The 13,502-nt window shown below is 36.9% G+C and overlaps 2 protein-coding genes across 7 annotated transcripts in view; one reads left to right on the top strand and one right to left on the bottom strand.

The window, feature by feature from the left end:
- LOC125654794 (galactose-3-O-sulfotransferase 3-like) overlaps window positions 1-13,502 on the top strand; it is a 29,152-nt gene that overhangs the window by 11,832 nt on the left and 3,818 nt on the right. For 4 of the 6 annotated variants that reach the window (XM_056144687.1, XM_048884861.2, XM_056144690.1 and 1 more), the window contains one exon: window positions 7,903-9,104. The exons of the other annotated variants lie outside the window; for them this stretch is intronic. In XM_056144687.1, the coding sequence (XP_056000662.1) occupies window positions 7,903-8,971 (1,069 nt within the window). In that variant the 3' untranslated portion in view covers window positions 8,972-9,104. Of the gene's footprint in view, window positions 1-7,902; window positions 9,105-13,502 lie in introns of those variants that run through there. 6 annotated transcript variants of the gene reach the window in all.
- LOC125654795 (uncharacterized) overlaps window positions 11,882-13,502 on the bottom strand; it is a 10,985-nt gene continuing 9,364 nt past the window's right edge. Inside the window, exon 5 of the mRNA XM_056144692.1 lies at window positions 11,882-12,287. Coding sequence (XP_056000667.1) covers window positions 12,055-12,287 — 233 coding nt within the window. The 3' untranslated portion in view covers window positions 11,882-12,054. The remainder of the gene's footprint in view (window positions 12,288-13,502) is intronic.

The raw sequence follows: 13,502 nt of genomic DNA, 5'->3' as shown, positions 1-13,502 counted from the left end.
ATAACAAACAGTTATAGACTGTGTCCTCGGACAAGAGCTAATTTTTTTTACCCTTGAATGGATCTGTTGCCCTCAGCCTATGGCTTCAGGCAGCAGATCCGTTCTCGGGTCAAATGAAACAGCTGTTGTCCTCGAACGCAGTCAGTAACTGTATATTATTGACAGTTAATACGATATTTTTGTGTTCACTTAATTGACATAAATCTTATTTCCTTGGAGTGACTTTTAAGTTGTTTTTATACGCCCATCATTAGACGGGACGTATTATGTTATGGTGCTGTCCGTCTGGCTGGCTGTCCGGCCAGCCCGGGTCATGTTTTCCGGACTTTTTTCCGTAATGGATGCATGTACAACTTTGAAATTTGGTCACAATATCTCCCTCAAGAATTGTAATTCAGCTGGATTGGTCCATCCTTGACCTACTTTAAGGCTATAAGTAGGTCAAACAATTTTCCGGACTTTTTTTCGTTACACATACAGATATTGTCCTGAAATTTACACATAAGCTTCCTTTTAGAGGAATACAAGTTCAGTTTGCATTTCAGCTGGATTGGTCTGTCTGTCCGTGACCTATATTAGGACTAAAAGTAGGTCAAACAGTTTTCCGGACTTTTTTTAGCTCACCTGAGCTGAAAGCTCAAGTGAGCTTTTCTGATTGCCTGTTGTCTGTCTGTCCGTCTGTCTTTAAAAAAATTTCATGTTCAACTTCTTCTCCAGAACCACTGGGCCAATTTCAATCAAACTTGGCCAAAAACATCCTTGGGTGAAGGGCTTTCAAGTTTGTTCAAATGAAGGGCCATGTCCCTTTCAAAGGGGAGATAATCACAAAAATAGGGTGGGGTCATGGGCCAGAAGAGCTGAAATTTACATGAAAGCTTCCTGACATAGTGCAGATTCAAGTTTATTTAAATCATGGTCCCCGGGAGTTGGATGGGGCCACAATAGGATATCAAAGTTTTACATACAAATATATAGGAAATATCTTTAAAAATCTTCTTCTCAAGAACCACTGAGCCAGAAAAGCTGAGATTTACATGAAAGCTTCCTGACATAATGCAGATTCAATTTTGTTAAAATCATGGTCCCCCAGGGTAGGATGAGGCCACAATAGGGGATCAAAGTTTTACATACAAATATATAGAGAAAATCTTTCAAAATCTTCTTCTCAAGAACCACTGAGCCAGAAAAGCTGAGATTTACATGAAAGCTTTCTGACATAGTGCAGATTTAAGTTTGCTCAAATCATGGCCCCCAGGGTTAGGATGGGGCCACAAGTGGGGATCAAAGTTTTACATACAAATATAGGGAAAATCTTTAAAAATCTTCTTCTCAAGAACCATTGGGCCAAAGAAGTTGACATTTACATGAAAGCTGTCTGACATGTGTAGATTCAAGTTTGTAAAAATCATGGCCTCCAGGGCCTGGGGTAGGTTGGCCCATGCGATGTGGCCCATGGGCCTCTTGTTTCATTATGGATACAGATATTGCCCTGAAATTTAGTCAAAGGTTTCCTCTTGGAGGAATACAATTTCAGTTTGCATTTCAGCTGGATTGGTCTATTCATGACATACTTTTCAGCTAAAAATAGGTCAAACAGTTTTCCAGGCTTTTTTTTCATTACAGATACAAATATTGCCCCGATATTTAGTCATAGGTTTCCTCTTGGAGGAATACAAGTTCAGTTTGCATTTCAGCTGGATTGGTCCTTCCTTGACCTACTTTTTGGAAAAAATAGGTCAAACAGTTTGCCGGTCTTTTTTTCAATATGGATACAGATATTGCCCTGATATGTAGTCAAAGGCTTCCTGTCAGAGGAATACAAGTTCAGTTAACATTTCAGCTTGATTGGTCCATCCTTGACCTACTTTTGGACAAAAAATAGGTCAGACAGTTTTCCGGGCTTTTTTTTTTCCATTATGGATACAGATATTACCCAAATATTTAGTCAAAGGCTTCCTCTCGGAGGAAGACAGAAAGTGCAGTTAACATTTTGGCTGGATCAGCACACAATGACCTACAGTACTTTATGAGTAGAAGTAGGTCAAACAGTTTTCCAGATTTCTTTTGGTATGGTCACGGGTATTGCTCTGAAATTTAGTCACAACCTCCCTTTCAGAGAAATACATAATCAGTTTACACTTCAACTTAATTGGTGCACCATGACCTACTTTAGGGCTAAATGTAAATCAGATGGTTTCCTGGACTTTTTATCTTCATAAATAGATATTGCTCAAACATTTGATTTCAACCTCACTCTCAGAGAAATACATAATCAGTTCACATGTCAGATGGATTGGTGCACCATGACCCACTTTAAGGCTTTTCGATTCAGAATGTGTATTGTATCAATTCAGAGTGCACAATATGCTTACAGGTGGAATTTCACTGTCTGACGGGCGTATATTATACCGTTTGCGGTACTCTTGTTAAATGTTTACTTCCTTTCCAACATGCAAGACTTGTCAGAAGAAAATTTAATGCATTATTTTTTAAATAGTTTCTTACATTTCAACGTGAAGAAATGAAATTATAGATTGGATTTGAAGACAGCTGTTTTGTTTGACCCTCGGACAGATTTGTTGCACACAGCCTATGGCTTCAAGCAACAGATCCGTTCTTAAATCAAACACATCAGCCATTGTCCTTGGACCCAGTCAATAGCTGCATATTGTTGCTGTTGATAATTGGATTGATAGTGACTATTAAAGGCAAAATAAAAAAAGTGGGTTGGAAAGCCATTATGCAAACTTTAATTTGATCCAATTCAAAACAAGACATATAATCAAATTTCAATATGTGTAATATAATTTTTCAGTTTATACGTGCAAGTCGGCAACTTTTATCATGTTTATGAGAAAAATCTTGAAATCAATAAAGGAGATCATGAAAAATGAACAAATTTGTTTCATTAGAATAAGATCATATAGCTGCAAATTGGACAATTGATCTAGTTTTATAAAGTGATAGCAAAATGATAGAAAGCAAACATCAGAGGCAGTGAATGACTTTGTATTGAGACAGCCATGGTGGCAGTGTCTCTATATAAATATAGCAATACACAACCCCAGATTTTTATCATCTCTGAAATCCCTCTGTGTGGTGTGTAAAAATGTCTAGTCATTTGTGTATACTGTATGTCACAATTCATGTGATTTTGTAAGAATGATAAATGACCTTTCTGATGTCTGGTGATAATGTAGTTTTCCCGCGTTTCAAAGAATAGCGGAAAACGTATGATAGGTACATGTTCGAATGCCTATACGTAGTAATACAAGGCGTGGCCATAGGAAGGCCTATATAAAGTGTCGATATCACGAGTAAGGTCATTCTAAGCCAGTCTCCCGAAGTGCACGTAGCACAATTTTTTATTATTATATTTAATTATGGATAAGGTCCGATATTCACCCTTAGACGTTACTTAACACTTGCTTTAGGACACAGGTTTCCATAGTTTTTTCCAATATTTTATCTATGGTTTTTCCTGGGCGGTTTTTAACGTCAATGATGGGGGGTTTCTTGACATTTTGTTATTTGATTCAGTACTTGCATAAAACTTGTTCATGTCAGTTATCATGTATGTAGTATATTTGTTTTAAAGTTATTAAACGCCGGCTGCCCGACAAGCTTGCCTGGCTTACACCAAAGTTGTGTTTGGTTGTCTTGTATGCAAACGGATTGCATTCACAGAAGTGTAAATTATACATGACCTTTTTGATGTCTGGTGATAAATGACCTTTTTGATGTCTGGTGATAAATGACCTTTTTGATGTCTGGTGATAAATTACTTTTTTTGATGTCTGATGTCTGGTGATAAATGACCTTTTTGATGTCTGGTGATAAATGACCTTTTTGATGTCTGGTGATAAATGACCTTTCTGATGTCTGGGATCCAGAGCGGTCCCCAATTGCAGCAAACGGATGGAAGCCACTGAAACTTATATGTCTGAGACTGTTGATTTATTTTGACACTTGTAAAAGTGATAAGAGTATTGCATATTTTAAAGGGAAAGGCAACCCAAAAGATTTTTACAAGATAAATGATAGAATTAATCTTATGATAAAGATTTGTCATACAATTCTGTATACGGCCTAGATAGGCTTCAGTACTAATTTGAAAACGTCAAAAATTTAAATTCCTGCCATCTATAGAGGCTGCCATGAAGCGGAACTCTTTTGTATTGAAGACCACAAAAATCAATCATTTTGACGTCACACCGTCTGTTCCGGTTTTGATGAAATTCTTAGATCATCAAAGATGTGCATGTGGTAGATCTTACAAATAAATAGGCTGATGCCTTCCTGGCAAGCAGTCAATTACACTAATGCGAAGGGGAGATGTGGAATTTTCTTCTTCTCGAAATTCAAGACCCAACCAAGTCATTTGAAAAGAATAGACTACTTAAACTGTGGATCCATCATTTGCGTAATGACAAGTTGAGGTTTGAGACATTTGTATGAAGAAATGTTTACCGTCTGTCTGATCTGCGACTCGACTGAACGTCTTCTTTTCTCAAATCTATACGGCTCAAAACTTAACAGTTCGTGACTTGTCATGTTTACAGTGCTACTGATGAATTAAACCGGAACAGACGGTGTGACGTCATAAATTAAACATCAGTGGCCGCTCTCTTAGCGGCGGGTAATTTAAAATACATGATAGATTAATATTGATTTAATTGTTAAGCAAGGATTCTTGTTGTTAAAGACTGAATTACGATATCAGTAAGTGATACTTTATTCATAAAAGCAACAGTGTGGTTAGGGTTGCCTTTCCCTTTAACTCTATATTAGATATATCAATACTATATCTATATCAATACAATTGAAGACTGTACTTTTAAGTTAACATATTATATGACATATAGTTTTTGGTCTGTATGTTTGCCATAACTTTTCAATGGATAGTGATAGAACTTTCATATTTTATATAGGTATTTCTTGGAACAAAATTTTTCTTTAGGTAGCAAAAGTTTTGTGCTTGTGACTTTTGACCTACTTTTAAAAAATTCAACCTTGGCCATGATTTTGAATGCTTGGTGATATGCCTTTCATATTCCACGTGTGTATTCCTTGTGACAATACCTTTCTTTCAGTAGCAAAAATATTGAGCTTGTGACCTTGACCTTGGAGTTTGACATAATTTTGAAAAAAAATAACCTTAGCTGTAATTTTTGAATGGTCAGTGCTAGGGAGCTTTCATATTTCACGTGTATTCCTTGTGAACAAGACCTTTTGGGCATCCGGGTTAGAATAGGTCGTCAGTACCCCTTGCTTGTCGTAAGAGGTGACTACTAAATGGGGCGGTCCTTCGGACGAGACCGCAAAAAACTGAGGTCTCGTATCACAGCAGATGTGGCACAATAAAGATCCCTCCTGTCAAAGGCCCTAAGTGCCAAGCATAGGCCTATATTTTGCAGCCCTTCACCGGCAATGGTGACGTCTCCATATGAGTGAAAAATTTTCGAGCTGGATGTTAAGGTAGCTCACTACATCCAGAAATAGTTTCTGAAATCAGTATGAATTGATTTAATTGTAAAAAGATATGATGATATACACTAAGTATATATGCCAAATAGGCAAAAACTATACAAATTTGGATAAAAACATGATTTTCAAAACAACAAAAAATGTTTCAACACAATCATATGAACAAAAGACTGGGGGATTTGAGCTCGAGATCTTCGGTTCACCAGCCCAAAGCTTTAACCACTGAGCTACGATGATAGACAAGCAAATCGATCGATACAAATAATTTCACAAAACATTTAAATCGCCATCTTGTGACGTGGTGTCATACAGAGTATAAGCTTTAGTTTAGTGAGCTACCTTAAAACACACAGCATTAAATTTCACAGCAGATGAAAATTTTGATTAAAAAAATGAAGTCGGGGTTTATCGTAGCTATGCATATTACATTTTGGTGAACTGTTTATAAATAAAAAACCGTTGAGATAGTATTACAGGAAAAGTGACCCGGCTTCCCACTAATCGTTTGTCGTAAATGAAATCAAATTTTTATACTCTCCATAATTTTGCGCGGAAACCTTCATTGACACTTCTTCACGTTGACTTTCAGAAAGCTGTAGAGTTAGAATGCCCAGATTGTGCTCGTATCAACATTATTCGCTATGTTTAGATATTATGCAAGTTTTTCAAAGAAAGATATTTTGTGTTATTTTTTTTTTCAAACTGATAGATTTCTGAACATATCTTCCTTTTTATATTCAAATTGACAGGATTTACCGTGACGAGTATTTGTTATTCAGTTAAATTATAAGTTTGATAAGAACTGCTTAGAGAAGATAAACACCATTCATTTGGTTTCAAACGCAAGAGAAGCTAAGCAAAGAATACTTTGTATTAATTTAAGTACTTATATTGCTAATTTTCAGAGTCTAAGAACAAAACTAGATGCTGTCATTAAGACACGCATCCTGGTATCCTTGCCCCGAAGTGTGATGAAAATCTGTCACACATTTCACATACTAATGACCATCCATCCAAATACGAAGTACAAAAATAGAAAAAAAGTTACTGATGAAACTCGTCACTAGGTCGCTAGCATCAATCTGAAATAAGTCTGATCGAATTTATCCTTGCAGGGATCATCCATGATAGTTTCATTTCAATAGAATACAGGCAATACCAAGTCACTATGCATTTTTTTAGTGTGATGCAACTTTATGAATGATGCATGTAAGGAAACAATTATCCAGAGTTGCTTCAGATGCTGCAATAGACATATATTTTTCCGTTGATTGACCAAGACGATTTTGCTTCAATTCATATTCTACGATGACGAAACTTGCATATACATAGTATATAATACCCGTAGAAATATATTCAATCAGACTCGCTTCGATTGAGGATTATCTCGTATGTATTCCAGTCAACCTGTGTTAATTCTGGTAACGTTAGGAAAATGGATATTCTACAGATATAATCCAAACATTTATAGGAGATAATAGTTTTGCTTGACACTTTTAATGGGGTGGATCCAAATGTCAGGTTCTTATGGTCAGATGCACACGCAAATACCATGTATTAATCCTTTGTATGCCATATGCGTTCTCCCATTTATGTAATGCCAAATATCTACTTGTCTTCCTTTGTTCTTTCCCGTGGGATCCGTGTTAGAATAGGTCCTCAGTGCTCCACCCCCGGGGATCCGGGTTAGAATAGGTCCTTAGTGCCCCTTGCTTGTCGTAAGAGGTTACTTAATGGGGCGGTCCTTCGGACGAGTCCCAAAAACCGAGGTTCCGTGTTACAGCAGGTGTGGCACGATAAAGACCCCTCCCTGCTCAAATGTCATAAGCCCCAAGCACAGGCCTAAATTTGGCAGCCCTTCGCCGGCAATGGTGACGTCTCCATACATGTATGACTGGTATGAGTGAATAATTCTCGAATGGGACGTTAAACAATATACAGTGATTGAATGAAAATCTTTTGTCCTTGATATCGCTGGCCATATTGACAGCTGTACCTAATCGCCACACAAGAAGTAACCTTCGATGAAGGATGATAAACATACGATATCAAATACTAATCCCACTCTAGACCTCGCATCACCTGTCTACCCCATTATCACCTGTTAGGTCAGTAAGGTGCTCTGGCGGAAAATTGTTATGAAAGGGAAAACTCGCTGCAGGTTAGACATATCATTTGCGTTTTTGTAAATAAGAAAAGAAAACTGCACTTGTATTCTTACAGTGATGAATGATAATTGTGTGTCAATTGAGATGAATGTCGTCTGCGGAAATCGTGGTTTCTGTTTGCTTGATTAATGGAATAGTACAAGATTTAGTATTATTAAATAATCTAAATTTAATCATGATCAAGATAAACAAGCACTGGATGTATCTCCATTTAAACTTATCTGAATTTTGTTTTTGTTTTTTGCAGACGATTTGCCGTTATCGTTATTTTGGTTGTTATCCTTTTGTCATATCTACGGGTTGAGTTCTTTTCGTTTGGTCAGGATGGACAATACCAAGCAATGGTGTTTCTAAAAACGCACAAGACGGGCGGATCCACGATTGTGACAATTCTTCAGCGTTATGGGGAACGTCATAGATTGCAAATTGCTTTACCAAAGAAGACCTTTGGTGAACTCCGATACAACTATTTCGGTGATGTGGGCGAGACACTCTCTGATAATCATATCTATAATCCCTATGGAAACTTCACCTTTGATATTCTTTGCAATCACGTGATTTACAACCGAGCAGCTTTTAAGAAAATTTTCAAGACAAGAACATTTTATTTTACAATTCTTCGTGAACCCGTTTCTAATTTTTTGTCAGCCCTAAATTACTACGGTCTAACAGACGGCTACATAAGAAAATTGTTGATGGAAAATACTTCCAATCCCATCGCCAACTTTTTAAAGAATCCCCGTGTCTATGAACCAATGAATGTGTATCACTCCTTCACAGACAATCGACAGCTCTTTGATTTGGGGTTTTCTCCAGAGGCAAGTCCTAGGGATCCCGAATCCGTCAGAAGATTTATCAAAAGTATAGAGGAGGACTTTCATTTTGTGATGATATTGGAATATTTTGACGAATCATTAATTTTACTCAAAAGACTGATGGGCTGGGGGTTTAAAGACATCTTGTACATCCCACAAAATAAAAGACGGCAGACATTAGTGTCCAACTTAACGGAGAATGATAAATTATATTTCTATAAATGGAACAGTGGAGATCTCATGCTGTACAAACATTTTTTGGGAAATATTACGAACAGAATTAGAACACAAGGGCGTGGTTTGGAAAGGGAAGTGTCAACATTTAGAAGAATTCTACAAAAGGTTTTGAATTTTTGTAATCTCGACGAACAAGTGTTGCCACTGACGGTAGAAAAAACGCCTTGGGATGAAGGATTTGTCTATCCATACAAGGAGTGCCTGCTTCTTCGTCTTAATGAACTGCAGTATCTAGAGAGGTTGTTTGATATAGTAATCAAATAAACGCCGGAATGACCTTTCACTGTCTATACAGAGTTTTTAACAACCAATGTTAACATGTCTGATACAACGGCGTTTTCAAGATGTATGCTACATGCTTTTTACTTTGGAATTAAAATGCTGACTTTAAAGGCAATTTTATGTTTTTATTCTTGAAGAGCTTCACACCATCTGCAAATTCTACTGCAAAACTACTGACATTTCAATGTTCAAATATCCTGTAGGAGTAATGAATAATGCGAGATCAAATATGGATTCTCAACAATTCCAAAGAACTTTCAGTATTGGGAATCACAGAACTTTTTTTCACTGCTTTTGACATCATGGACAGGTGCTTCTTCGATGAAAGTGGAACTCGGAAATATTATCTATTTTGTATATTATGCAGTAAAATAGTTCTAATCGTTGCACATTGATTTATTTAGTATGTGCAACAATGAATTTATTTTGATATACTTATTTTAATATTTTTATTTTAAGACATTATGCAATAAATGAATGATGGATTAAACTTAAAATATCACAAAGAAAACAAATTTCTTTTGATTAAGAATATTTATAAAAATAATGATTTGATTTTCCTTGTAACATGCATTTTGATTGGTTCATTTGGAAATGTCAAACCGCCGCGGTGGTCTAAAGGTAAAGCGTTCGCCCCTAAGGCGGAATGACGGGGTTTGAATCCTGGTCGCGACAGACCTCAGTCGTTAAAACAGGTAGTGACAGTTCCATCGTCAAACACTCGGGATCAGGTGTGAATGTCACAGGTCCTGGGAGATTACCTTAAAAACAGATGTCCGTGTCACAGTAGGTATCGCACGCTTAAGAACCCTCACTGCTCAATGGCCCTAAGCGCCGAGTATAGGCTTAAATTTGAAGCCCTTCACCGATCTTGGTGACGTCTCCATATAAGTGAAAAATTCTCGAGAGGGACGTCAAGCAAGATACAATCAATCAATCATTGACTTTGTCAACATTCTTTTTATAGTTTAAAAAAAGTTGCCATGGAGTCCCGCTAAATTAGGTCCTAAGAATGACGTCACAATTCGTTTGACTTCAGTTTCAACGTGTTTGCTAGGTGAAGCGTTTTATAAGGTAGCGTAAACTGTCCAAACTTTATATGGTATAAAATGAGTAAAACTACTTTCATTCCATAAATACGTGTAAATCATTGGCTTATAATCCAAAAAAGTTATTTTTGATTATATCAAAAGGCAGTCATTAGATGGACATGGAACAAGTTGACTGGTCGACAGGTACCGGGTATACCGGTTAGCAGGTCGATAACTCAACACATATGCTGGTCAGCAGGTAGACAGGTATGCTGGTCAATCGGTCGACAGGTCAACAGGTATGCTATTCAACAGGTAGACAGGTATGCTGATCAGCAGGTCGACAGGTATGCTGATCAGCAGGTCGACAAATGGAAACAAATAAGCAGGTCGAAAAAACATCAAAACGATGGATTTTCGACCTGCTTATTTGTTTCTATTTGAATTTTGAACTGTAGTGAATTATGACTGAGTGGTTTTGAACTTTTTAATAAATTGAATAATCATGATTATCATTACCGATATAAGGAGATCATTTCCTCTTTTTTATTATAACTCAGAAATCCACAAGAACTACAATACCGTATAATATACTTGACCCGAAATATTCTTATCGTATAATCATTCATCCAAAAATCACTGTTAAACACTACTCTGATTCTACACACAAGTAATCTGAAATGAATGCTGGAATTCTTCGTTGACAATATCTACGTAAGCTTTGGTTATCGGGTTTTACACTAGTCTTTTGAAAATCCCATGGGTAAAATTGTGCTCTTTTATTATGTGTCCTGTTTTTGTATTCTTATGAGGCAGAATTTATTCAAAACCTACATGATTAGAAAAAAAATGCCTTGCTGTGGCCTTCAACTCGACAATAACACGATGTTTTATCTATTAACAATCACCCATTCATATGTCGATTTGATATATCCAAGTGACATGGAAATTAAAGTCACCACGGAGTCTTCCATATCTGCTCTATATTTGGATATTGTATTGAACACATACGTTAACGGCAAACTAGCAACTCAACTTTATGACGAAGGGGATGAGTTCAGCTTCTCCGTCGTCATATTTCGATATTAATGTTACAAAAGTCCATCATCACCTGTATATGGTGTTTACGTCTCAACTGATTCAATGCACTAAAGTACGTTTGGTGTATAATCATTTTTTAAAAATCTAGGCAAGTTACTGACGAATAAATTGATGTATATAACGGGATTCAACAATCTCGTTTAAAATAAGCGTTTAGCAAAGCGTATGGTTGTTGCAAATATAATGTGTCATTGTGAAGTGTTTCATACCATTTATCAGGCCGTTCCTTACATATTGATTTTGACTATGGATTACTCCCTTTACCTGATCTAGATACAGGCATCACAGTGGGTGTGGCTGGTCAACATACAGGCATCACAGTGGGTGTGGCTGGTCAACATGGGATGCTTACTCTTTGGCAGCTGATCCCACCTCTGATGTGTTCAGGGGTCCATATTTGCCCTACTCTCAATTCTGGATTCTTCATAGGATTTATGAGATTGATCACTGTTCGTTATCTTCACTTTTGATTTTGGTCCTCGGTCGGTCTATTAAAATGTCTGCGAGTACAGTACTTGATACTAAATGAATGTACCATACAGTAGTGTTGAAGGGTGCAGTGTAGACAAGTTTTCATGGATCGATATTCTTTTAACCTTAATTTCAAACTACATACATGTGTATATGTAGGTATATAATATAAGTTTTCAAATAGAATAGATAATCGGAGTAGGTTTGAAAAGAGGGTACACTGTAAACATTGACTTTGTACCGCACCTGACGAAGACGATCAGCAGTCTGGAAAATTATCTAAACAGTGTTTTTCTACAAATTCGAATTTAATGCATTGCACCAGATATGTATATTTGTCAACAAATTTATAATTCAAAGCATGATAGATAAAGCGTTGTATAATCCCCCAAAATGTACTTTACAGACTTGAATGTATAGTACCAAATACGCATATGCATGTAACGTACAAGTAAAGCATTATTATAATATTCCCATTTTCTTCAAACCCAGTATCGCGTCACTTTCGAATGGTTTCCCGTGAATTATAAAACATTCATTGCCTGCTTTGTCAGTGTTGTCTGTGTACGTAAGAAGCGGTAAACCGTTCGAATGTTCACAGGGTAATTTTAACATGTCGAAAGCATGCTTGCCAGTGTCCTCAATATTGGTTTCTTCCTCCATTTGTATTGGTAAGCTGGCACCAGTGAGGGCGTCTGAAAGAAATATGAACAGTCATTGACGTCTATAAATATGCAGTACTTTACATTTTTAAATACTAAGGGAACGATATAAAGTAGTCCTTTCAGATTTGTTGTACGACCTATTCGAAAAATGTTCACTCGTATTTGGATGCCACAGCTATAGAAGTGCAACAAAATTTGAAATATACTTGTTTTTTATGGCCGTAGCAGTAAGGGTTCTTTACCATGACACGCATCCTCTTTTTGAAGACTTGTCACTTTTAATATCGGGTACTTGGCAAAAGAACTTACTTATGTTAAACGTCTTAAGATATGACCTTAACACAATGTCACCTTAAAGAACAAGGTCACGGTAAAGAACCCTTACTTCTACGGTGGTGCTGTTCAACAAAGTTATATGATATAGGCCTAGATTTCCGAGTCTTGAAATAATAAATTTTTGTCAATTTTTGGAGTGTATTGTGAAGTATGTTTCTCAGATTTCACAGTTAGGAACATGTAAATCGAGAATGGAAAATTTAATCCCGAAAAACTAGATCCGCATTTATGATCTAATTTACAAATACACCCAGCTTGTCATTAGGTTGAATGCTGTCTGACATGTCTCACACCAATTGTTAGACCGTTCTTTAAACACTGATTTTGATTAAAGATTACTCCGTTTACAAGATCAAGACGTCAGTTGGCGTATGCGAACAAATTACTGTGAATACGTAACAGCAAAACTACTCGGAATTATGAGGTGATTTGGGCAAAACTGTCCCAAGACAAATCTGCCAAAATTTAGCAAATTTGATCAAGAAGAGACGACTCAATTTTTTAAACGATTTGGTCCGACTTGCAAGATGACTGTAGTCGAACTTGTGAAATAATTCAGGTGCGACTTCCAGAATGATTTACTTTCGGTTTATAGGACGATTCAGGTCGGACTTTTAGAATGATTTAGGCCAAGTTTAAGAGACGATTCAGGTCCAGTCTATAGGATGATTCAGGTCCGGTCTATAGGATGATTCAGGTCCGGTCTATAGCATGACTCAGGTCTGGTCTATAAGATGATTCAGGTCCGGTATATAGGATGATTCAGGTACGGTCTATAGGATGATTCAGGTCCGGTATATAGGATGATTCAGGTCCGGTATATAGGATGATTCAGGTCCAGTCTATAGGATAATTCAGGTCCGGTCTAAAAGACTATTCAGGTCCGGTCTATAGGACGATTCAGGTCCG

This window comes from Ostrea edulis, chromosome 7 (assembly GCF_947568905.1).
Source record: "Ostrea edulis chromosome 7, xbOstEdul1.1, whole genome shotgun sequence".
NCBI classification, from domain to species: domain Eukaryota; kingdom Metazoa; phylum Mollusca; class Bivalvia; order Ostreida; family Ostreidae; genus Ostrea; species Ostrea edulis.
The sequence above is the reverse complement of the archived record's forward strand: the minus strand, read 5'-3'. Positions and strand labels throughout refer to the sequence as shown.